Below are 24,481 nucleotides of genomic sequence, written 5' to 3' on the forward strand. Positions count from 1 at the left end.
TGATGTTTAGGTGTTGAAAAGTTGTAAAAATGAAGAAGAATCCCGTCAAAATCTCACTTATCAGGTCTCAGATGTCGCAATTGCGACCAGGGTTCACAATTGCGAACCCTTTAGGATCTTGCTACCTTCGCATTTGCGAAGGATATGTCGCATTTGCGATGGGAGGGGGGGGGGGGGTTGATTTCCCAGCCCTGAGGTCGCAATAGCGATAGGGGCCTGCCCAAGCTGGGTTCGCAATTGCGACACATGGGTCGCATTTCCCAAACCTGAGAACTTCGCATTTGCAAAGTCTGATCTCGTAATCGCGAGATCAGAGGCCTGTTACACAGCTGCAACATACCAGCAATTCTCCTAAGTCCAAATTCACTCCGTGGCCTATCCAAAATTCACCCGAGCCCTCGGGGCTCCAAACCAAACATGCATGCAAGTCTAAAAATATCATACGGACTTGCTCGTGTGATCAAATCATCAAAATAACATCAATAACTATGAATTTAACCTCAAATTCATGAAATTCTTCAAGAACATTGAAATTTCTATTTTCTCAACTAAAGGTCCGATTTGTACCGAATCAACTCCGATTCTTACCAAATTTCATAGATTCGACTTACTTATTATTTTAAACCTGTACCGGGCTCCGGAACTAACATACAGGCCCGAAGCCATAAGAAAACACATTATTTCATTTCAAAAAGCCTTTATATTTTCCAGCAAATAATTTTCATTAAAAATTCTTTTCTCGGGCTTGGGACCTCGAAATTCGATTCCGGGCATACGCCCAAGTCCCATATTTTACTACGGACCCTACGGAACCGTCGGATCACGGGTCCGGGTCTGTTTACCAAGAATGTTGACCAAAGTCAACTTTAATCAATTTAAAAGGCCAAGTTCATTATTTTTCTAAAATTTCACATAAAAGCTTTTCGGAAACGCGCTCGGACTGCGCACGCAAATCGAGGTGAGACAAAACGTGGTTTTTAAGGGCTCAGAACATAGATTTGACTTCTAAAACAAGAGATGACCTTTTGGGTCATCACATTCTCCACCTCTAAAACAACCGTTCGTCCTCGAACGGACATAGAAAGTTACCTGAATCGGTGAAAAGATGGGCATATCGGCTCCGCATATCGGACTCGGACTCCCAAGTCGCTGCCTCAATAGGCTGACCTCTCCACTGCACACGAACTGAGGGGAAACTCTTCGATCTCAACTGACGAACCTGCCGGTCTAGAATAACTACCGGCTCCTCCTTGTAGGTCAAGTCCTTGTCCAACTGGACAGTGCTGAAGTCTAACACGTGGGATGGATCGTCGTGATACTTCCGAAGCATGGACATATGAAACACTGGATGCACAACTGATAAACTCGGTGGCAACGCAAGTCTGTAAGCCACCTCTCCCACTCGATCAAGTATCTCAAAAGGCCCGATGAACCTAGGGCTTAGCTTGCCCCTCTTCCCAAATCTCATCACACCCTTCATGGGCGACACCCGAAGCAACACTCGCTCTCCGACCATGAATGCAACACCTCGAGCCTTACGATCGGCGTAACTCTTTTACCTGGACTGAGCTGTACGGAGCCTATCCTGAATGATCTTAACCTTATCTAAGGCATCCTGTACCAAATCTGTACCCAACAACCGAGCCTCCCCCGGCTCAAACCACCCAACTGGAGACCGACACCGTCTACCATATAATTCCTCATAGGGAGCCATTTGGATGCTCGATTGATAGCTGTTGTTATAGGCAAACTCCGCTAATGGCAAGAACTGATCCCACGAACCTCTAAAGTCAATAACACATGCTTGGAGCATATCCTCCAAAATCTGAATAGTACGCTCGGACCGTCCGTCCGTCTGAGGATGAAATGCTGTACTCAACTCGACCCGCGTACCCAACTCACGCTGCACTGCCCTCCAGAAATGCGAGGTAAACCACGTACCTCGGTCAGAAATAATAGACACGGGCACACCATGAAGACGAACAATCTCCCGGATATAGATCTTTGCCAACCGCTCAGAAGAATAAGAAACTGCCACAGGAATGAAATGCACTGACTTAGCCAGCCTATCCACAATAACCCACACTGCGTCGAACTTCCTCTAAGTTCGTGGGAGTCCAACAACGAAGTCCATAGTAATACGCTCCCACTTCCACTCGGGAATCTCAATATTCTGGAACAAACCATCAGGTCTCTGATGCTCGTACTTTACCTACTGACAATTCAAACACCAAGCTACATACGAAACAATATCCTTCTTCATCCTCCTCCACCAATAATGCTGCCGCAAGTCCTGGTACATCTTAGCGGCGCCCGGATGAATAGCATACGGGGAACTATGGGCCTCTTCTAGAATCAACTCACGAAGTCCATCCACATTAGGCATACAAATTCGACCCTACATCCTCAAAACTCCATCATCTCCAATTGTAACCTGCTTGGCACCCCCATGCCGCATCGTGTCTCCAAGGACAAGCAAATGAGGATCATCATATTGCCGATCTCGGATACGCTCAAATAATGAAGAACGAGCGACTGTGCAAGCTAGCACACGGATGGGCTCAGAAACATCCAACCTCACGAACTAATTGGCTAAAGCCTGAACATCCAAAGCAAGCGGTCTCTCACCGACTGAAATATACGCAAGTCCATACTGGCTGACTTCCTACTCAAAGCATCTGCCACTACATTCGCCTTCCCTGGATGATACAAGATGGTGATATCATAGTCTTTCAAAAGCTCCAACCACCTCCTCTGCCTCAAATTGAGCTCTTTTCTGCTTGAAAAAACACTGCAAACTCTTATGATCCGTGAACACCTCACATGACACGCCATATAAGTAATACCTCCAAATCTTCAGCGTGTGGACAATGGTCGCTAGCTCTAAATCATGAACTGGATAATTCTTCTCGTGAATCTTTAACTGCCGTGAAGCATATGCTATAACCTTGCCATTCTGCATCAACACCGCACCAAGTCCAATACGATATGTGTCACAATACACTGTATATGGCCCTGAAGCTGTAGGCAATACCAACACCGGTGCCGTAGTCAAAGCTGTCTTGAGCTTCTGAAAGCTCGCCTCACACTCGTCCGACTACCTGAACTGGGCACCCTTCTGGGTCAACCTGGTCATCGCGGCTGCTATAGATGAAAACCCCTCCACAAACCGACGGTAATAACCCGCCAAACCCGAACTTCGGATCTCTGTAGCTGATGTGGGTCTAGGCCAGTCCTTGACTGCCTCTACCTTCTTCGGATCCACCTAAATACCCTCTATTGATAGAATACGACTCAAGAAAGCAACTGAACTCAACCAAAACTCACGTTTCGAAAACTTCGCATACAACTGACTGTCCCTCAGAGTCTGAAGAACGACTCGAAGATGTTGCTCATGCTCCTCTCAGCTGCGGGAGTAGATAAAAATATCATCAATGAAGACAATCACGAAGGAATCCAAATACGGCCTGAACACTCAGTTCATCAAATCCATGAATGCTGCTGGGACATTTGTCAACCCAAACAACATTAATAAAAACTCATAATGCCCGTACCGAGTGCGGAAAGCTATCTTAGGGACATCGGATGCCCTAATCCTCAACTGATGGTAGCCAGATCTCAAATCAATCTTCGAAAACACTTGGTCACCCTGAAGCTGGTCAAACAAATCATCAATCCTCGGCAATGGATACTTGTTCTTGATGGTGACCTTGTTCAACTGCCGATAATCAATACACATTCTCATCGATCAATCCTTCTTCTTAATAAACAACATCGGCGCACTCCAAGGCGAGACACTAGGTCTAATAAAGCCTTTATCAAGCAGGTCTTGTAACTGTTCTTTCAATTCTTTCAACTCTGGCGGGGCCATACGATATGGAGGAATAGAAATGGGCTGAGTGCCCGGAGCCAAATTAATGCAAAAGTCAATATCCCTGTTGGGTGGCATTCCCGACAGGTCTGAAGGAAATACCTCTGGAAACTCACGAACAACGGGCACAACATCCATAGAAGGAACCTCAGCACTAGAATCACGAATATACGCCAAATAAGTCAAACACCCTTTTCAACCATATGCTGAGCCTTTATATAAGAAACAACCCTACTGACAAAATGACTGGGAGTCCCTTTCGACTCCAAACGAGGCAAACCCGGCAAGGCTAAGGTCACAGTCTTGGCGTGATAGTCCAATACATCTTGATAAGGGGATAACCAATCCATCCCCAAGATGACATCGAAGTTTACTATATCAAGAAGTAAAAGATCTACACGGGTCTCAAGACCCCCGATAATAACCGCACACGAGCGATAGACTCGATCTACCACAATAAAATTACCCACCGGTGTAGACACATATACAAGTGCACTCAAAGATTCATGCGGCACAACCAGATAAGGGGCAAAATAAGATGACACATAGGAATATGTAGACCCTGGGTCAAATAGAACTGAAGCATCTCTACTGCAAATTGAAACCGTACCTGTGATGACTGCATCGGAGGCCTCAGCTTCAGGTCTGGCTGGAATAACATAACATCGGGGCTGGGCCCCACCACTCCGAACTACATCACGAGGACGGCCTCCTGCTGGCTGGCCTCCACCTCTAGCTGCCTGACCTCCACCTCTAACGGCCTGACCTCCACCTCTAACACCTCGACCCCTACCTCTAGCTGGCTGAGCGGGCGGTGGAACACTCGGTGCCTGAACCATGGCACGGGAACCCTGATGCTGGGAGCTACTCGGTGCTCGAGGGCAAAATCTAGCAATATGCCTCGTATCGCCGCAAATATAACAAGCCCTCGGCTGCTGGGACTGTTGACCGTGACAGCCTGAGTAACCACCCTGAAAACTCTGGAGCGGTGGTGCACTGATAGGAGCTGGTGGTGCACTGTAGGGCAACTGATCAGATACTGCATACGAGAACCACGACCACCTGGAGCACCATGAAAAGCCTGAAGTGCTGAATGAAACGGACTGGGAGGATGGCCCCTACCAAAAGAATCCTTGCCTCCAGACGAGGCACCACTGAATCTGCCCAATTGACGAGGCCTCTTATCAGATCCCTGGCCACTCCCCTGTGATAGAACCATCTCAACTCGCCGGGCCACACTGGCCGCATCCTTAAAAGAAATCTCGCTCCTTGTCTCCTTAGCCATCTGTAATCGAATCGGCTGAGCGAGTCCCTCAATGAACCTCCTCACTCTCTCCCTCTCAGTGGGAAGTATAATAAGAGCATGATGGGCCAAGGCAATAAATCTGGTCTCGTACTGAGTGACGGTCATAGAACCTTGTTGAAGACGCTCAGATTGCCTCCGATAGTCCTCCCTCTGAGTGATAGGAAGAAACTTCTCCAGAAATAGCTCAGAGAACTGATCCCAAGTCAAAGCCGGTGACCCAGCTGGTCTAGCCAAACAATAATCCCTCCACCAAGTCTTGGCGGAACCTGACAGACGAAAAGCAACAAATTCGACCCCATTTGTCTCCGCTATCCCCATATTCCGTAGAACTTCGTGACAGCTGTCCAAATAGTCCTGGGGATCCCCTGAGGATGTACCACCATAAGTATTAGTGAATAGCTTGGTGAACCTGTCCAACCTCCATAAAGCATCAGCAGACATAGCTGCTCCATCACCGGTCTGAGCTACCATACCCGGCTGAACTGCTGGAGTCTGAAACTGAGGAGCCACCTGCTCCGGAGTGCGAGTAGAGGGAGTCTGCGCTCCTCCCCCAGCCTGAGAGACAGCTGGTGCTATAGGAAGTAAGCCTGACTGGGCAACACTCTCCATAAGGCCCACTAGACGGACCAGAGCATCCTGGAGTACCGGGGTAGCGATGAACCCCTCTGGGACCTGAGCTGGCCCCGCTGGAACTGTCTGGGCCGGAACCTCCTCCTCGAACTCCACCTGAGGCTCCGCCGCTGGTGCTGCTACTCTGGGCTGAGCCCTGCCTCTGCCTCGGCCTCTAGCACGGCCTCGGCCTCTGCCCCTCGTAGGAGCTGCCACTGGGGGCTCGGGCTGCTGATCAGTTGATGAAGAAGCACGTGTTCTCGCCATTTGCGAAAGAACAGAGTAGAAGTTCAATTACCATTGAGAAGTCAAATTGAAGAGAAGAATAGATGTGAAGTTATTCCTAAACTCTGTAGCCTCTAGGGATAAGCATAGACGTCTCCGTACCGATCCCTCAGACTCTACCTAGCTTGTTCGTGAATTGTGAGACCTAGGCAACCTAGTGCTCTGATACCAACTTGTCACGACCCGGATTTCCCATCCTCGGGGGCGTGATGGCGCCTACTCGTGAAAGCTAGGCAAGCCAACTATTAAGGTTCTACATATTGACAATCAACCCAAACAATTATAAACAGTAACTATAGCTAAACAAATGAAAAGCGCGGAAGAGTTAAAATAAATCTAAATACTCCAATACATGTCTACCCACGAATCTGGTGTCATCAATTCACGAACGACTAAGATTTTTACTACAAATATAAGTCTGGAAAGAAAAGTACAACTGTTCTCGGAATGATAAGAGATAGTAGAAAAGCTAAACAGGGAAGGGGGACTTTAGGCTCTGCGGACGCCAGCAGATCTACCTTGGTCTCCCTGGACTGAAGGCTGCTACCTCAGCTACTCACTGCGCCCGGTACCGAAGTCTGCACAAAAAGAGTGCAGAGTGCAGTATCAGTACAACCGACCCCATGTACTGAGTAAGTGTCGAGCCTAACCTCGGTGAAGTAGTGACGAGGCTAGGACACGACAATCATATATACCTGTGCAGATAAATCATATACAAGCAGAAACATAATAACAAAAATCAACAGAATAAGGTGGGAAAGGGACATGCTGTGGGAAATATCAGATTCTAACAGTAAACCAATAAGGAAGCATAATGAACATCATATGTAAATCAAAAAGAATAATAAAATGGTAACACGTGCACAACATCACCCTTCGTGCTTTTACAACAATCATGGTATAAGATTGAGCCAAACACTTACCTCGATTCCATGAACAAGATTAAGCCTCAACTACCGCTTTACCTCTCGGTTCCACTTCCAATTCACTTGTATCTAGTCATAATTTACTTAATGATATCAATAAATGCCAAATAAACCAATTCTAATGCATGAAAATAGGTTTCCCATTGTTTTCCCAAAAAGTCAAAAATTGACCCTGTGCCCGCTTGGTCAAAAACCGAAGTTCGAACCAAAATCCGATCACCCATTCATTCACGAACACAAATATGTAATTAGTTTTGAAATCAGACCTCAAATTGAGATCCAAATCCCCAAAATTTGAAAATCCTAACTTCTACCCAAAAACACCCAATTTCCCATGAAAAACCCTTGATTTTGAAATGAAATCATGTAAAAAAATGTTATAGATTGAAGAAAATATGTTAGAAGTTGTTTACCTATGATTTGGGGAAGAACCTTCTTCAAGAAAATCGCCTATGTGATGTTTAGGTTTTGAAAAGTTGTAAAAATGAAGAAGAATCCCGTCAAAATCTCACTTATCAGGTCTAAGATGTCGCAATTGCGACCAGGCGTAGGATCCTGCTACCTTCGCATTTGCGAAGGATATGTCGCATTTGCGAGGGGGGGGGGGGGCTTCGCATTTCCCAGCCCTGAGGTCGCAATTGCGATGGGGGCCTGCCTAAGCTGGGTTCGCAATTGTGACACATGGGTCGCATTTCCCAAACCTGAGAACTTCGCATTTGCGAAGTCTAATCTCGCAATTGCGAGATCAAAGGCCTGTTACACAGCTGCAACATACCTGCAATTCTCCTAAGACCAAATTCACTCCGTGGCCTATCCAAAATTCACCCGAGCCCTTGGGGCTCCAAACCAAACATGCACACAAGTCTATAAAAGTATCATACGGACCTGCTCGTGTGATTAAATCATCAAAATAACATCAACAACTACGAATTTAACCTCAAATTCATAAAATTCTTCAAGAACATTGAAATTTCCATTTTCTCAACTAAAGGTCCGATTTGTACCAAATCAACTCCGATTCTTACCAAATTTCAGAGATTCGACTTATTTATTATTTTAAACCTGTACCGGACTCCGGAACTAACATAGGGGCTCAATACCATTAAGAACACGCATCATTTCATTTCAAAAAGCCTTTATATTTTCTAGCAAACATTTTTCTTTAAAAATTCTTTTCTCGGGCTTGGGACCTCGGAATTAGATTCCGGGCATACGCCCAAGTCCCATATTTTACTACGGACCCTACGGGACCGTCGGATCACGGGTCCGGATCCGTTTACCAAGAATGTTGACCAAAGTCAACTTTAATCAATTTAAAAGGCCAAGTTCATTATTTTTCTAAAATTTCACATAAAAGCTTTTCCGAAACGCGCCTGGACTGTGCACGCAAATCGAAGTGAGTTAAAAAGAGGTTTTTAAGGCCTCGAAACACAGATTTGTCTTCTAAAATAAGAAATGACCTTTTGGGTCATCACATCTGAATATGACTATCGTGTTATAATAATCACGACTAAAATTACAACAGCTTTATAAGAAATTCATATGCAAGCCTGTTGAAATTTAGTTCTTTGTCCAGCTCAAATAGAGTTGGCAATTAAGGTGCTTAGATTAAAAAAGAAGCTAAAAGAAGCGTTTATTTCGTGTCTCGATATTCTGATTATCGTGTGTTTAAATCTGGAGAGCTCAAGAAGAACAGAGCGAAGTTCATTCGTATATTGGTCTAGCTCATTTCGTTTAGGATCTGAAAATTATTTTGCGTAAGTATAATGATTGATACAAAATGAGTTAGTAATAATTTTGTAATAATTTAGGTCGTCGATCACTGTATTAACCAATAGATTAACGAGATACGTAGGCAGCCTTCATCGTGTTCGGCCCCCATTTTGCAAAAATGACCAAAAAAAGAATATTGTTTAAAAAAAATTTCTAATAAATAAGCCAACCCAGCCTTGGTTTAATGCCGAGCCATTTCAGTCGGAATAGAACATTCTCAAAATTGTCGAAGGGATATTCTCGCAAAAACGGACGTGTTTGTCAACTGGGCGTCACGTTTTAACTGTAATGCCCTCCCTCAACCCTGAAATTTTCCCTTGAAGTACGAAGGGGCCATAGTTTCATAGCCACCCTCACTTCGGCCATAATTACAAAATATCCACCCTCTTTTTGGTTCTTTCAAAAATTGTGTTATTTTACAAAAGATTGTTTTAGAAAATGAGTGCATTGGGTTTTGGAAAGTAGTGTTACCCCTAAACCTCGATCACCCCACAAATACAAAATGAGCACTGTTCAGAACATGCCGTAGCAAGTTATAGAGGAGGCTCTCTTTCAGCTTCAGATGTGGTGGTTAGATTTAGGAGGGCAAAAACTGGTCAAAAAGCACTTGACAGCACTCACGGATATCATGAAGGTCTAGCCACGTGATGATTTGATTGAGGCATTGGTAACCTTTTGGGATCCCGTTCATAATGTCTTCTGCTTCTCTGATTTTGAGCTCGCTCCTACCTTAGAAGAGATAGCTGGATACTTTGGGTTCAGAAGGGATTTGAGAAACCAGAAGCTCATATTCCCGAGGGCCATCTCTATACATCGGTTCTTCGATCTTTTGAATATCGGTAAGCAAATCAAGAAGTCCAATGTAGTCAAGGGATGTTGTTCATTCTACTTCCTTTACTCCAGGTACGCGCATCCAAATGGGTTTGAAATGCATGAGAAAGGTCTTAACAACAAACACAACAAAGATGCATGACAGATCCACCGTCATTTCGCCTTCATGGTAGTATTTTTGGGAATTATGGTCTTCCTGAATGCGGAGCGGGCAATTGATACCCACGTAGCTAGAATTGTACATGTTCTTACTACCAAGGATCAAGATACTCTCGCCCCGATCATTGTATCAGACATTTATCGGGCATTGACTCGGTGTAAGTCTGGGGCAAAATTCTTCGAGAGGTGCAACATTCTCTTACAAATGTGGTTGATTGAGCATCTTCTACACTATCCCAATTTCATGAGCTATGGTTTGAATAAAGACAATTTCATTGAGAACTATGAAGAAAGAGTAAGTAATTACTACTCTCCAGAAGGGGTAGAAACTTGGACATTTAACCGCGAATCAAACTGAGTGGATTTTGGGATGGCTCCCGGTGAGAGAAGTGATACATATATCGGCCCTAAAGGGTTACTTCTTATTGTTGTGTTTGAGAAGCGTTCATCCGTATGCGCCACAAAGAGTTTTGAGGCAATTGGGAAGGTACCAAGTAGTACCCGAAGATGAAGATCTGAGTGTTCAAGTAATTGAGCTGGATGCATCCAGAGGCCCCGCTCCCTGAAACTCTAATCCAGCAAATTTGGGACGATTTTTGCTACCTGAAAGATGATACTCAGGTGCCAGATCCGGCGAGGTGTGAGGTGCATCCAGGTTATGCCACGTGGTTTGGGAAGAGGTCTTGCATCGATGATGAGCCCGAGCCCAAGCCCGAAAGGCTCGCTAAAAGGTTGCATGTTTAAGCATTTGATGATAAAATACAAAAACGTTTGGCTTGGGGTGACAAGGAAAAAGAATATCGTGTAACTATCCATATTCTGCAAGAGAAGATAAGAAACCTTAATTTTGAAAATGAATTACAATATCGGGAAGCCTAAGGGGAAAAGAAAAGTCTGATTCGTAAAAATGAAAATCTCGGAGCTCAAATTCAGCAAATGAAGAAAGCGTCTGAGGTGCCCGTTAGAAATTGGAAAGATCAAAGAACCATTGCTGGCCTACTAGAAAAAATGCAAGAGCATGATGCCACCTTGGCAAATACTGAAAAGGCATTGGACAAAGCCAAAGAGAAGACTGGGTAGTTGGAAAGAGAAGTAGATAACCGTTTGAGGTTGGCGCATCAAGTGAAGCAAAGTCACGATGAAAAGGTGTTCGTTCTCAGGAAAGAGTTGGGTGACCTTGAAGAAGCCTTGAGTCGGCAAACCAAAGAATTTGAGGCAGAAACAGAACATTGCTATGCGTTGCTCAACAAGCTAGAAGGGGATGTGGTGAACTTGCATAATCAACCAGCTAAGGGGCATTAGTGGAAAAGAGGAGCTATTAATGGCTTATTTTGGAGAGAGTCTTACAGGAATAGCTCTCGAGTAGTACATGGATCAGGAGATCACCCATTGGCATGTATGGGACGATCTGGCCTGGGACTTTGTTCGTCAGTTCCAATACATCGCTCCTGACGATCTGGCCCTAGACAATGTGGACATCGCTCCTGACGGAATTCTTTGTTTAACCTGAAGAAGAAATCCACAGAAAGTTTCCGTGAATGTGCCGTCAAATGGCGGGAGCATGCCGCCAGGGTGAAGCCTCCAATGGATGATGCAAAAATGGTTACGACTTTTCTGCATGCCTAAAAGTCAGACTACTTCCAAAATATGACGTCTTCTATGGGGAAGTCGTTAGGTGAGGCCATTAAAATTGGAGAGATGGTCGAAAATGGTTTGAAAACAGGATGAATCTTGAGTCAGGCCGCCCTGAAAGCTACATCGCAGGCCATCCAGAATGGCTCGAGGGGTCTAACAAACAAGAAAAAGAAAGAAGAGGGAGCCATGATGGCTTCGAGCTCGAGGGGTCCTAGAGGTCATTTAACCAATCATACATGTCGCCCAAGACCCCATAACATTATTACCCACATCATGATGCTGCATACGCTATGGCACCGCCTCACTATACGGTGATGAATGCACAACCTTACATACAACTACAAAATTACAACCAAAACCGAGCTCAGAAATAGCCGTCCCTACCAAGCTCCTTATAATCCACATCCACAACAAAATGCACCACAGTACAATCCCGTCCGAGAGAGCCTCCCAGGAGAAACCAATTCACCCCATTGGTGAGTCTGACTCGTTCGTGTCAGCTCCAAAAATTCTAATCTCTTTCTCAATCTTCAATCCTATTTTCTTTTAAGATTCAATTAACTTTCCTCCACATGCTCTTTCACATTTGCAAGCAAAAAGGTAGTTAAAAATCCCAACATATGCTACTAAAACCTATTTCATTCATTGTAAGGTGACCGTCTGCTTTGGCATTTATTACACAACATAATGGATTTTGATTGGTTTTGTATAGGACACCAACTTTTTTAAAGTACGTTATGATTAGTAACATAATTTTATTATTTAATCAGTAAATTAGATCGCGCTTCGCGCTTCATAATATAAATAAGTAAATCATAAAATGAATTAATTTATAAATTTAGTCGCGATAAGGGGGATAAAATTTTCATATATATGCACCAAAAATTAATTTTATAAATTTAGTAGAGCACAAATATAATACTTTATCTAGTTAGCTCCAAATCTATCACCGATTCAACATAAATAACCTACAACATTTACGATACCAAGGGAACAAATTGTTTTCAATATATACTTTCCGCATAACACATTTAATTAGCAACGAATAGTGTAATATTTAAAAAGTAAACTTAAGGTTGATTTCCACTACCTTTGTGCTGACACTGGCTTAGTTAAAGAGAATATGTGTAAGCATTTAGTACTAAGTACTGACTAAAAAACTAATCGTTTATTACCCCTCTTAGAGTGAAAGGAAAAGGAAGGCCAATTGTTTGACACACCTCAAAATTTCTTTTATTATCATGGTGCTGAAATACCATTCTTTTTTCCTTCTTTCTTGATTGACATATTAGATCAAATTTTAATTTTTTTTTTTATTAGTGTTTCTAATAAAATTTACCTGTTGCAACACTTAAATTACCTCATTTTCTAGGTTATCAGTTCATGGACGTTACTATGAAAAGCTACATGTAATTATATTTACAAGTAACTTGATACAATACAAATAATATTAAACATCTTTTTCCAATTTCTAGGAAAACATATTATCCAACTTCAAATCTAATATGTCAATTCTATTATTTCAATAAATTAGGACCAAATTCACATTTCAGATTTTGTATCATGGATTTGACTAAATCAAGGAAAAAGGTCAACTATTGCAATTTAAATTATTCTAACCAAACAAAAAAGTGGAGCCAAGATTGATAATCTTGAAGTACAATTTAACAAAACAGAAAAAGAAAAAATTTGAAGGTCAAGATAAAGTCAAATTATACACCCTAGACTAGAAAAAGATTGAAGGCCTAACCCCAATCCAATCCAGTAACTTCCTAGATAGAGCTATAGGCAAAAGGCAACTGAACCTAAGCCACCATCAAGATAGAAATAAAATAAAAAACAATGGATCATGCGCCAAAATTCCAAGTTATGGACATGAAGTATTTCTCTGTATGTGTGTTGCTCAATAAAACACTACAAACATAAACTGAGCTAAAAGCGTGGGGTTGCTCTAATTCTCAATTTGCTCCCTCAGTCTTCAGATTATACTCCTAATTGTGAGGTACTTGCAGAGTTCAATGTATAAGAATCATTATTTCAATTTTTAAGAAATCCAACAACAAACTGAATGAGAATATATCAACTTTACATAAAATATTGCATATCATTTATATTTATTCACTACATGAGGGAAGAGAAACTACCACGACTTACAGAAGCTTCTTCCGAGATGCTTCACTTACTGCATCCTCAACTCCATTAGGCAAAGCTCTAGCATCACTTCTCAACAAAAATCTTAGCTACAATACAAGTTATGAAAATTCCGCAGCAGAAAAAGTTTCTTCATCTTTTAGCTCTGTATCTTGTTACTCTCTTCAAATGTTTCCAAAAATATATATGGAAGGTTAAAGAATTGATCTAGCATCTGATGCACGAAAACACCTGATGCAATATTCAAATTCAAATGGGAAATGGCTAAGAGTATCTTCTCCCTCATGCAACAACTTTTCCAATTAGTACAAATAATAAAAGGTGATAACAAAAACTGAATTTCAGATATAAATTAATATCATACAGTAACTCTTTTAGCATGTTTCATCAGGTATATGAGCCTCTTGCTCAAATGAATCGTATTAGAAGAACCATCACAGTCTTGATTACACATTAATGAAATTATTCTATATGTCAATCACATGCCCGCAAAAAATATGAATTGATTCATGCCTTGAGCTCTCGAAGAAACAGAAACTTCACAAGAATAGCCATCAGATGAATCATGAATGATAAAAAGAAAAGTAATACCAAATCATTTTTCGTATTCTAATTTGCCAAATTATCATGATTTGACCAAAAGAATTTCAGAGCAATAAAATGGGAGACATGTGACTCAGAAGGAATCCCTTTTGATCTCCAAACAAAGTAAGAAGGAAGGGCAAAATTAACAAAATACATAGAAGCCACATCAAAAATTAATCTACATAATCACAGGCAAGGATATGTTACCTGTAGTTCCTGATGACAGTAGTATGTTGGTAACAGAGTTGTTGGATTGATAAACTGAAAATAATATGGGTTGATTACCTCAAAATCTTAGCACTTGAAAATGCATAAAATGGGATGAGTAATGCTGACTTGGACGAGGGAAAAATAGCAACAATTAGTCAATGGCATTAGAAGAATTTTTTTTTGAGAGAACTGAAAATCAAAAACAGAAGAGAGGAGATGGAGGTTTGAATAGACGTTACAACCGTGGTAAGCAAGAGAGAAGGAAGGAAGGAAGCGATTGCTATAATTAGGAGAGTAAAGAAGCGACTGTTGGTGAGGAAAAAATTAAAGAAGCGTCTGTTGAGTTAGTTTTTTTTAATGAATAAAAATAGGGGGGGAAATGGGAAAATATGAAAAATTGTCAAAAAAAAAAAAAGGAGAGAAGAGATAAATCTAAATGCTGGGCATAGGAAGGTGCCACATCACCTTTCCTATTCGGCAAAATATATAAACGGCCCTTCCAAGTTGTCCACAACGGTCAGTTGAACACCTCAACTGAGACTATTTCCAGCTAAACACTTCACGTGGCTATTAAGTAGGTCAAGTAAACACCTGAGTACAACAGGCCATATGCGTGAGTTGCACTTGCTGATGACATGGAAAATGAACCAATCAAAAAATGACGTGTAATTTTGCCATTTGACACATGTAATTAATAAAAAAATACATTTAAAAAAAACCTTATTTTCCTAAACCAGTGCTCCCCCCTTTCCCCTCCCACCCTCCCCGCACCCCCTCTCCTTCATCTTCTTCAGCCCGCCCCTTCTACTGAAATCCACCAAATTGTCCCAGAATAATGTATACAACGAAAAAATAATAGACCAAAACCAACAAATTGATAATTAAGAACCAATTCCCATCAATAATCTGTCCAATTGAGCTATGTAAATGTTTTAACATCAATTTAAGAAGCAATCAGCAAGTGAGTTTCTTCCAAATAACTAATCGTAGAATTCCTTGATTTCCTCATTTATCTATCAAATGAAGCGGCAATTTGATGGCGGAGAAACCGATAGCGCCAATTTCGGCGGCGACGGTGAGCTGATGAAGATGATGAAGCAAGTTATAGAGTCCGAGGAAGAGAAGAAGCTGCCCATTAAGATTGAAGCGGCAATTTGATGATGGAGAAACCAACTGCTCAACCTCCGCCGGAGATGGGGACTTGAACAAGAAGATGAAGATGAAGATGGAGAAGGTTATAGAGCGGAGGCAGAAGTTGAGGCGGTGTTGTTGGATGAGAATCTGCCCATGTTATCTTCCTGTTTGCGCAAACGATTTTCTTCTCTGAAACTTATGGAATACTGTTTGGATCCTGTTTTGGAACGGGTTCTTTGTCTAATGTCCTGAATTTGAAAAATTCTTTCCAATTGAAAGGAAGGTCGCCAAAAATGGAGGGGTATAGCAGAAGGAAGATGGAGAAGATAAAGTGAAAATTAGAGTTCCGATTTGGGCTTAAATTAGAGTCTTCAAATATTACTGTTACTATTAAAGTTTGGAATGGATAGGCGACGTGCGTCTCGGTGAGTGTATTACACGCAAGATGAGCTGACTGGATCGGGTGTTTACTTGACCTACTTAATAGCCACGTGAAGTATTTAGCTGGAAATAGTCTCAGTTGAGGTGTTCAACTGACCGTTGTGGACAACTTGGAGGGGCCGTTTATATATTTCGCCTTCCTATTCCCATATATATATATATATATATATATATATATATATATATATATATATATATATATATATGGTAAAAGTAGTAGACCAAATTATCTATTTCCACAGTATTATATGATTGTTTATATCCCCTATTTTTTTTTTTGAAAACTAGTGTTTCTCCTGAGAATTTTGTGATTATTAGATATCTTAGTTTTAGAAAGAGGAAGACTAGATTATAAAGCATTTTGAAGTTGAGATAAATTTTGTCAATTGAACTTTCTTTGTTCAAGAATAGAAGTAGCAAAAAACTAACATGCTCTAGAGGCGTATGTTAAGAGAAACTAGCTAACGTACGCCTTCCATGGCTCGCCAGAAGAAGAAACAAATTCCGACGCCTGTGGTGGACACCACTCTGTCCTCAACCAAAGACGAACCTCTTTGAGTTGTTACACCAGAAACAAGAGTTCCACAAAGTTTAGCCCCAATTCAAATAGGGAAATGGATGATGGGTATGGGAAGCGCTCCAACTATACTGCAAGCACTGAACCAAGTTCAGTCAGAGATACCAGAGAAGCAACCGGTGGAGGAAGCGCACCGGCAGCCTGAAGCACACAATGCGGCAAGGAAATTAACATTCTCTACAAGCTCGAGTGCGGTCAAACCAACAGTGGCGGATGTAGTTAAAGGTAATCGAACTCAACAATTAGGTGAAGAGCTCAATTATTTTCCTACGACATTGAAAGATGGAAATAAAATTGTTAAGCTAAGTGCAAATGCTATAGAAAAGCAGAATCAGAAGTGGAGGTCAGCCCTAATTGGCTATGTCATAGGGGGTTCCTACTTCTAAAGAGATGCTGAGATTTGTTTATGGGGTATGGAATACTGTCACAACTCCACAGGTATATTTACATGATGAAGGGTACTTCATATTTAGATTCGAAGACGAAGAGGACAAATTGAAGATACTACAGAATGGAACATATACCTATAATAACAGGCCTATGATTCTGAAACAATGGGTGCCAAACTTCATACTAGCTGAAGAACCTCTAAATGCAGTACCAATATGGGTAATATTTCCTAATTTACCTATCCAGTATTGGGACACAGAAAATTTGGGCCATATCTCTAGTTGTTTGAGTAAACCAATTTGTACTGATAAGCTAACAGCAAATGAAGAAATGATATCTTATGCCAGGGTACTTATTAAAATGGATGTGACCCAGCCTCTCCCCGATTCAGTTACACTAGAGGAGCCTGATGGTAGCTACTATGAGCAATCGATTGAGTATGAGTGGAAACCAGAGTATTGTCAGGAATGCTTACTAATTGGAAGGCATAAAGCAAGTTGCAAGGAACAAAATAGAGTAAGTGAAGGCAGTAATGTCCAGCAACTACCAAGGAGGCAGAAGAAAAAGACTAAGCAGCAATGGAAGGCTAAACCTAATACAGGTTCAATTACTGAAATTGTGATTGAAGCTGCTGGCAAACCAAATGAACAACTCAAGAAGAAGAATCAAGAAGTAAATACAATAGAGGAAAGTCAGAAAGTTCAAGAGAGTAAAAATAGAGGCAAGCAGAAAATGGTAGAAGTCAAGGGTAACAGGTCAAGAACCTTGATAGAAACTGAAGATGTGGAGCAGTTCCTTCAAAAGAACAGATTCAGTGCATTGAGGATAGAACCTGAAAAAGCTAATGCCAATATGGCAAAAGGGGACACAAGGAACAAAGACCCTCCATGATCATTTGCTCTTGGAATATAAGAGGGCTGAATAAGCCCTATATGAAAAAGGAATTGAAGTCCTTTTTGCTTAAGAATAAAGTGGTACTGCTGGGATGTCTAGAAACTAAAGTAGAGCAGAAAAGAGCAGAAAAAATAAAAAGAAAGTTTGGAGTAGAATGGAAAATTCATGCTAATTACCTAGTCAGTAATAGAGGCAGGGTGTGGATTTGTTGGAGACCTAATAAGGTTTAAGTGAATATCCTAGTATCTCATATGCAACTGGTACATTGCAAGGTTGAGGACAAGGAGTCACAATTTGCTTGTGAGATAACATTTGTATATGGGATAAATACTCAACAGGAAAGACAAGAGCTATGGAGAATGTTAAAGCAAATTAACAGCTCCATCACAGAACCTTGGATGGTATTGGAGATTTTAATACAATCCTTTCTGTGCATGATCGAGTTAATGGGATGCCAGTTAAACAATCAGAAATGGAAGATTTCCAAAATTGCATTCAAGAAATTGGATTGGGCAAACTAAATAGAAAAGGGTGCACCTACTCATGGTGTAATAAACGAGAGGCAAATGAAAGAATTTACAGCTTGATTGATTGGACATTTGGAAATGGCTTATGGTTTATGAAGTATGGAAAACTCGAAGCATACTATCATATCCCGGAATGTTCAGATCACTCTCCAATTATAATCAGAACAGAAGTGGCCAAGCAGAAACTGCCAAGGCCATTCAGATTAGTCAATGTGTTATTATCCCAAGAGAGATTCAAAGAAGTAGTAAATAAAGTGTGGGAACAACAGGTGCATGGACATACCATGTAATCAATCTGGAGGAAACTGAAGTTTATAGAAATAGAGACATCCCAGATGAACAAAGAAATTTCAATGTTGGAGAGGAAGATCAGTATACTGGAAGAAGAACTGAAACAAGTACAGCTAGACCTAAGTGCAGACTTGTTCAATGAACAGCTTATAACAACTGAAAAAGAGACCCTAATACAACTAGAGAAATGGGCAACAATACATGAACAAGTGACCCGACAGAAGTCAAGAGCAACATGGCTAGCATATGGTGATTCAAATACGAGATTTTTCCATGAAGCATTGAAAGCAAGACAAGCGAAAAACAGAGTTTCATCATCTGCACAGAAGATGGCATTCAACTACATGACCCTGATCTGATCCAAAAAGAATTTACAAGTTTTTTTCAGAAGTTGTTGGGCTCAAGTGAAGGAGAAATGTCATTTTTAGATCCAAGAATTGCAAGAGATGGACCTTGTATTACTGCTGAGCAAAAGCTACTTCTTATTTAAGAAGTGATAGAACTGAGATAGTTCAGGCTTTGAAGGACCTACCAGCTGAAAAAGCTCCAGGTATCGATGGGTTTCCAGCAGAATTTTTTAAGAAGTACTGGCACTTGATAGGGAAGGATGTGACAAAGGCAACAACACAATTCTTCCAAACTGGAAAGTTGCTAAAGGAGGTGAATTGTACTACTGTAACACTAGTTCCCAAAGTTAAAAAAACCCTCTTTTGTGAAGGAATTCAGACCCATAGCCTGCTGTACAACTCTGTATAAGCTGATTGCCAAAGTTATTACTACTAGGTTAAAACTAGTAGTTGACCACCTAGTAGGACATTCACAATCAGCTTTTATTGAGGGGAGGAATATTTTGGATAATGTGATTGTCGCTCATGAATTGGTAAAGGGATACAAACAAAAGGGAGTGTCTCCTAGATGTCTAGTGAAGGTAGACATTATGAAAGCATATGATACAGTGAACTGAGGTTTTCTCATAATGATATTGCTAGAATTTGGGATGCCTATGAAATTTGTCAATCTGATTATGGAATGTGTAAGTACAGTGAGCTATTCATTGCTATTCAATGGAGGACTTACTCCCAGATTCCAAGCCAAGAGAGGTTTAAGACAGGGAGATCCAATGTCTCCATACTTGTTTGTCTTAGTGATGGAGTATTTGAATAGATCACTTAAACAGTTGAGACATATTCCAGATTTTAACTATCATCCAAGATGCAACAAGATGGAGATAGCTCATATATGCTTTGCGGATGACTTAATCATGTGTTGTAGAGCTGATGTAATTCCAGTGAAGTTGATGATGAAGCAGTTTAATCACTTCTCAGAAGTATCTGGATTAAAGGCCAATTTAGAGAAAAGTTCTTTATATGTGGCAGGGGTTAACTCAAGGTTGAAGAATCAAATATTAGAAGAGATGAAGTTTTAGAGGGGGAGATACCATTTAGATATTTGGGAGTTCCTCTATTATCAAAGAAAATCACAGTTCAATAGTGTCTACCTCTAGTTGAAAGAATGACTGCAAAAATAAGATGTTGGGCTACGAAGTACTTAGCATATAGTGGAAGGGTCCAACTCATAAAGAGTGTTCTATTTGAGATGCAAACTTATTGGGCCCAGGTGTTTTTAATCCCAAAGAAGGTCATTCAGCTTATGACAAGAATATGCAGAATATTCTTATGAACAGGCAGACATGAAAGCTCAAGGAGAGCACTGGTTGCATGGGAAACATTGTGTAAACCATATTCAGCAGGGGGTCTAAATTTTATAGAGTTTCATACTTGGAACAAAACAGCTCTTAGCAAGCTGCAATGAAGAAAGATTCTCTTTGGATAAAATGGATACATACATTCTATATCAAAGGGAAAGACATACAACAAATGACAACTCCAACTAGAGCTTGTTGGATAGTACGAAAAATATTGGACGCAAAGAAATGGTAATTGAACAAGGATTTAAAAGTGGCGTTACAAGATTGCTGCATCACAGGTAAGTTCAGAATAAAAAAAGCATACCAAGCCTTCCTACCACAGAATCAGAAGGTGAAATGGAGAGGACTTGTATTGGGATCAAAGACTATTCCAAAACACAAGTTTATCTTATGGCTGGCACTTATGGGAAGGTTAGCTACTGTGGATCGAATACAGAAATGGGGTGTCAAAGTACAAACAGATTGTGTTTTGTGTAATACAGGAGCTGAGGAGACTTTGCAGCATTTGTTCTTTCAATGCAGTTACTCTGCCTACATCTGGAATTCAATACTTCAATGGCTAGGAGAGAAGAGGAAGATCAGTAACTGGGAAGAAGAAACAGAATGGATTAGTAGAAAAACAGGGAACAACAGACCACGAGCACAGATCCTACAATTCTTATATGCTGCTACTGTTTACCATTTGTGGAGTGAAAGAAACATAAGAAGATTTCAAGACAAAAAGAGAGAGGGTCGACAGATCCTTAAAGAGATTGTAATACAATTGCATACAAGAGGACAACAATTCAGCAAATGGAGAAGAGTCCTAGAGTCTTTGAATAGCTACCCTAAGTAGAGGTAGAGAGGTTTTGGAAAGAGTTTTTTTATACCTTTACATAGATAGGAAGAATTTGGAGACTAGTTATAGAGTCCAAATGTAACTAGTGGAAGTAAATAGATATACTTGATTGAAATAATTTTTTTTTTAATTTTGGCCAAAAAAAAAGAGATAAATTTTGTCATGTCATTACGAGATACGTTATTTAAAATATTTCGTTATTATTTATAATTTAGATTGTTATATAAAAAAATATAAAATGTTAGAAAATAAAAGTGAAAATTACATGCATATATTAATAAAAGAAAAATTAAAAGGAATTAATTGTGTGATGGATCTTATCCTTGTTAATTGACTTTATTCACCGTCATCTCATTAAAAAAAATATATTATGCAACTAGAAAAATATATGATGACCGAACTGAGAATCTTATCTATATATGATATCAAAAACTAATAGCTTGAAATAGTAACATGAAATAATAAATCATAATTAAAATTAGTCAATGTTATTTTACTTATTACATGTTCTATATTGTAAATGGCCTACTCTCTCTGGATTCCTTAATTTGAAAAGGAGAGAATACACTCATAACATGAAGGGGATTAATTAGATAGAATCACTCCCTAGTTGACTTGAATTGGTAAATCTACACCAATTAAAAAATTTAATACTTTACAATTCCCAGGTACTATTTCTGTATGATTTTATTTTATTCATCTTGTACTTATCAGGTTTTGTTCGATATTTTCTCAATTTCTTAAGCTAATACTAACTATTCATAAGGTTTGGTTCAATTGGTCCGGTGGATTTCCAAAAGTCATATATATATATATATATATATATATATAACTAGTATTTTACAACAATAAGCGTTGAATCACCCTACTGGTATATAACATGTGGATTGCACTCCTCCCTTAACCAGAGGTCTCGAGTTCGAGCCCTGGATATGGAAAAATCTTTGGTAGGGAGCGCTTCCCCCCGAATGGGGCCCTACGCGGCGTGGATCCGGATATAGTCGGGCTCCAATGCCGGTACCGGACACCGGGTAGGAAACATGTATCGGAAGAGAGACCGTGCCTCCATATACATATATTTAAAAACTACTTATGCTTTTGTTCAAAAATACTCTTACAAATTGGCCAAAAACCTCAAATCTTCAGAAAAAATACATTTTTTTTAATAAAAAAAAGTGCTTTTAGCTTTCAAGAAGATTGACCAATCAGACTATAAGGTTCCAGTCTTAAAAAAAAATTAGCTCAAAGCATAGAGCTATCATGTTTTTTGAGTAGCCCCATTAATCGCAGTTTGAAGATAACCACAAAAAATAAAAAAAATAAAAAGGAAAAAACCAACATTTGTTTTTCTAACTACCCAAAGGTAGATGGAAAAGAGAGCTAAAATGGTTAGATATGCAAATGTTATTGAATAGGAGCTCTATTAGGAAATCCCTTCCTCCTGCGCTTGCGCCTAATCTCACTATTCTGAATTGCTTCAAAAGCTTCAATTGCACGTAGCGCGCAACTCGCCTCATTTCTCTTCCTGGATATGGCTTCTACCTACAAATTCCGTCATATATAAGTACATTACTTATATGCATTGATAGTATAATTTTTTTTACACTATTTGTGTAGTTTATAATCCTATCACTTATAATCCTTAACAATAATAAACTTCATAAAATTCTTAGCAAGTAACCGTTATAATCAATAATTATTAATAATCATTATACTATCATTTTTTGATTTCTTTCTCAATCTGTATAGAGGAGATACAATATAAAGATCAGAATGCAATTGAATAAGTAGATGCAATGAACAACCGTACGTGGAACTTGAACCACATATGCATTTGGAAAACAACAAAAGAAATAACCTAAATGGCCATCCAACGAATCGATTAAATTAAAAATAGTCAGGGGATGCATAACATATGTATAATCCAATGTATAATATATGTATATTCAGTATATAATTAATATATACAAACTAGAAAAAAATAAATAATAAATCCGATCGACTATTTATGTAAAGATTCGTAATTTTTATGAAGCCAAAGTTTATTCATACCTTGCATGCAATACAGCAGAAGCGATACTGGTCAGGGTCATTCAATCTCCTTTTGCAAATATAGCAAGTAGCATCTCCAACAATTTGCGAGCCTGACCCACAATGTGGCAGCGGATTTAAAGAGATAACCCATTTTTTGTTGCATTTGTATGGCTGCAATAAACAAACAAACAATAATTACCCCTCTGTTCCAAACAAGTCGGGGTCAGCTATATTTATGTGAAGAAAAAAGGAAGAAAAAAAGAGACAAAACCTCCCATTTTTCTTCCCTCCCAAAAAATATCAACCAAAATGTTCAAATTAATGTCTAAAGCACATATACACAATTTGTAATATCTTTTTTCTAGTTGTTGCCGGTAACAAAATGCCATGTGAACCCAAGAAAAGGGACCTGAAAATAGTAATATTCACGAATCAACAATAATAACTATGCATCAGTACCAAACAAGTTGGATATATGAATTTTTACTTTTTCATTTAAGCTCAACTGATATAATTATTATAATTATATTCAAGAATAAATTGTTAGAAAATTACCTGAATTTTGGTGCAGTCAATATGAATCTCCATCTCATCGAGGGGAACAACATCTTTGTAAACATGTCGATAAATCTTTAGAAGCTTGTGGTCATTGTGTTTGTCTGAAGAAATGCAATACCTGCATAATGCTAAATCACAGGTAATGCAATACCTGTTCAATTCATTCTTTTGGAGTTCATGTACCAAACATGACCCAAAAAATGTCCTCTTTAAAAATGGACCAAGCCATCCTGGCATATTCCTCCTAGCTTCCACAGAGAATTCCTCCTACAAATTAAATATATTCATTATATTTCTCAGATCGATTTGATCGAATTTCAAAAAGTCTTTTAGCTTATCAAATTAATGCCATCATTATATAGAGAAACTAAGACTTTACTACTCTTTTGGTACTTGGCTAAGTTCTGAGAATATCAAATGATGTATATAAATTNTATATATATATAAATGTTAGCATTTGCAAAGTCATTGAAAAGTAGGCACTATTTTAGTTGAAACACGAAAACTTCCAGCATAATATGCTGGATTATGAAGCTCATGTGTATAAAATTTCCAGCATATTATATTGGAACTCCAGCATGTTATGAAATTCGAACGTTATACTGGAATATGTAAAAAATTCGAACTCCAGCATATTATGTTGGAATTTTTCCGAATACTAAGGGTATTTTTGTTCAGATTTTATCTTTATATGAAAAAGTAACTAAATTTCAATTATTTTTGAAACTGTATGGCTATTTTTAATTAC

The 24,481-nt window shown here is 39.7% G+C and overlaps 1 protein-coding gene across 1 annotated transcript; it reads left to right on the forward strand.

Moving 5' to 3' along the window:
* LOC109224307 lies at nt 20,529-21,138 on the forward strand. The gene is made up of 2 exons (XM_019388893.1): nt 20,529-20,581; nt 20,715-21,138. The coding sequence occupies exons 1-2, from the start codon at nt 20,529-20,531 to the stop codon at nt 21,136-21,138; spliced, it is 477 nt and encodes a 158-aa protein (XP_019244438.1).

This window comes from Nicotiana attenuata, chromosome 3, assembly GCF_001879085.1.
Source record: "Nicotiana attenuata strain UT chromosome 3, NIATTr2, whole genome shotgun sequence".
In the NCBI taxonomy this organism is placed as follows: Eukaryota; Viridiplantae; Streptophyta; class Magnoliopsida; order Solanales; family Solanaceae; genus Nicotiana; species Nicotiana attenuata.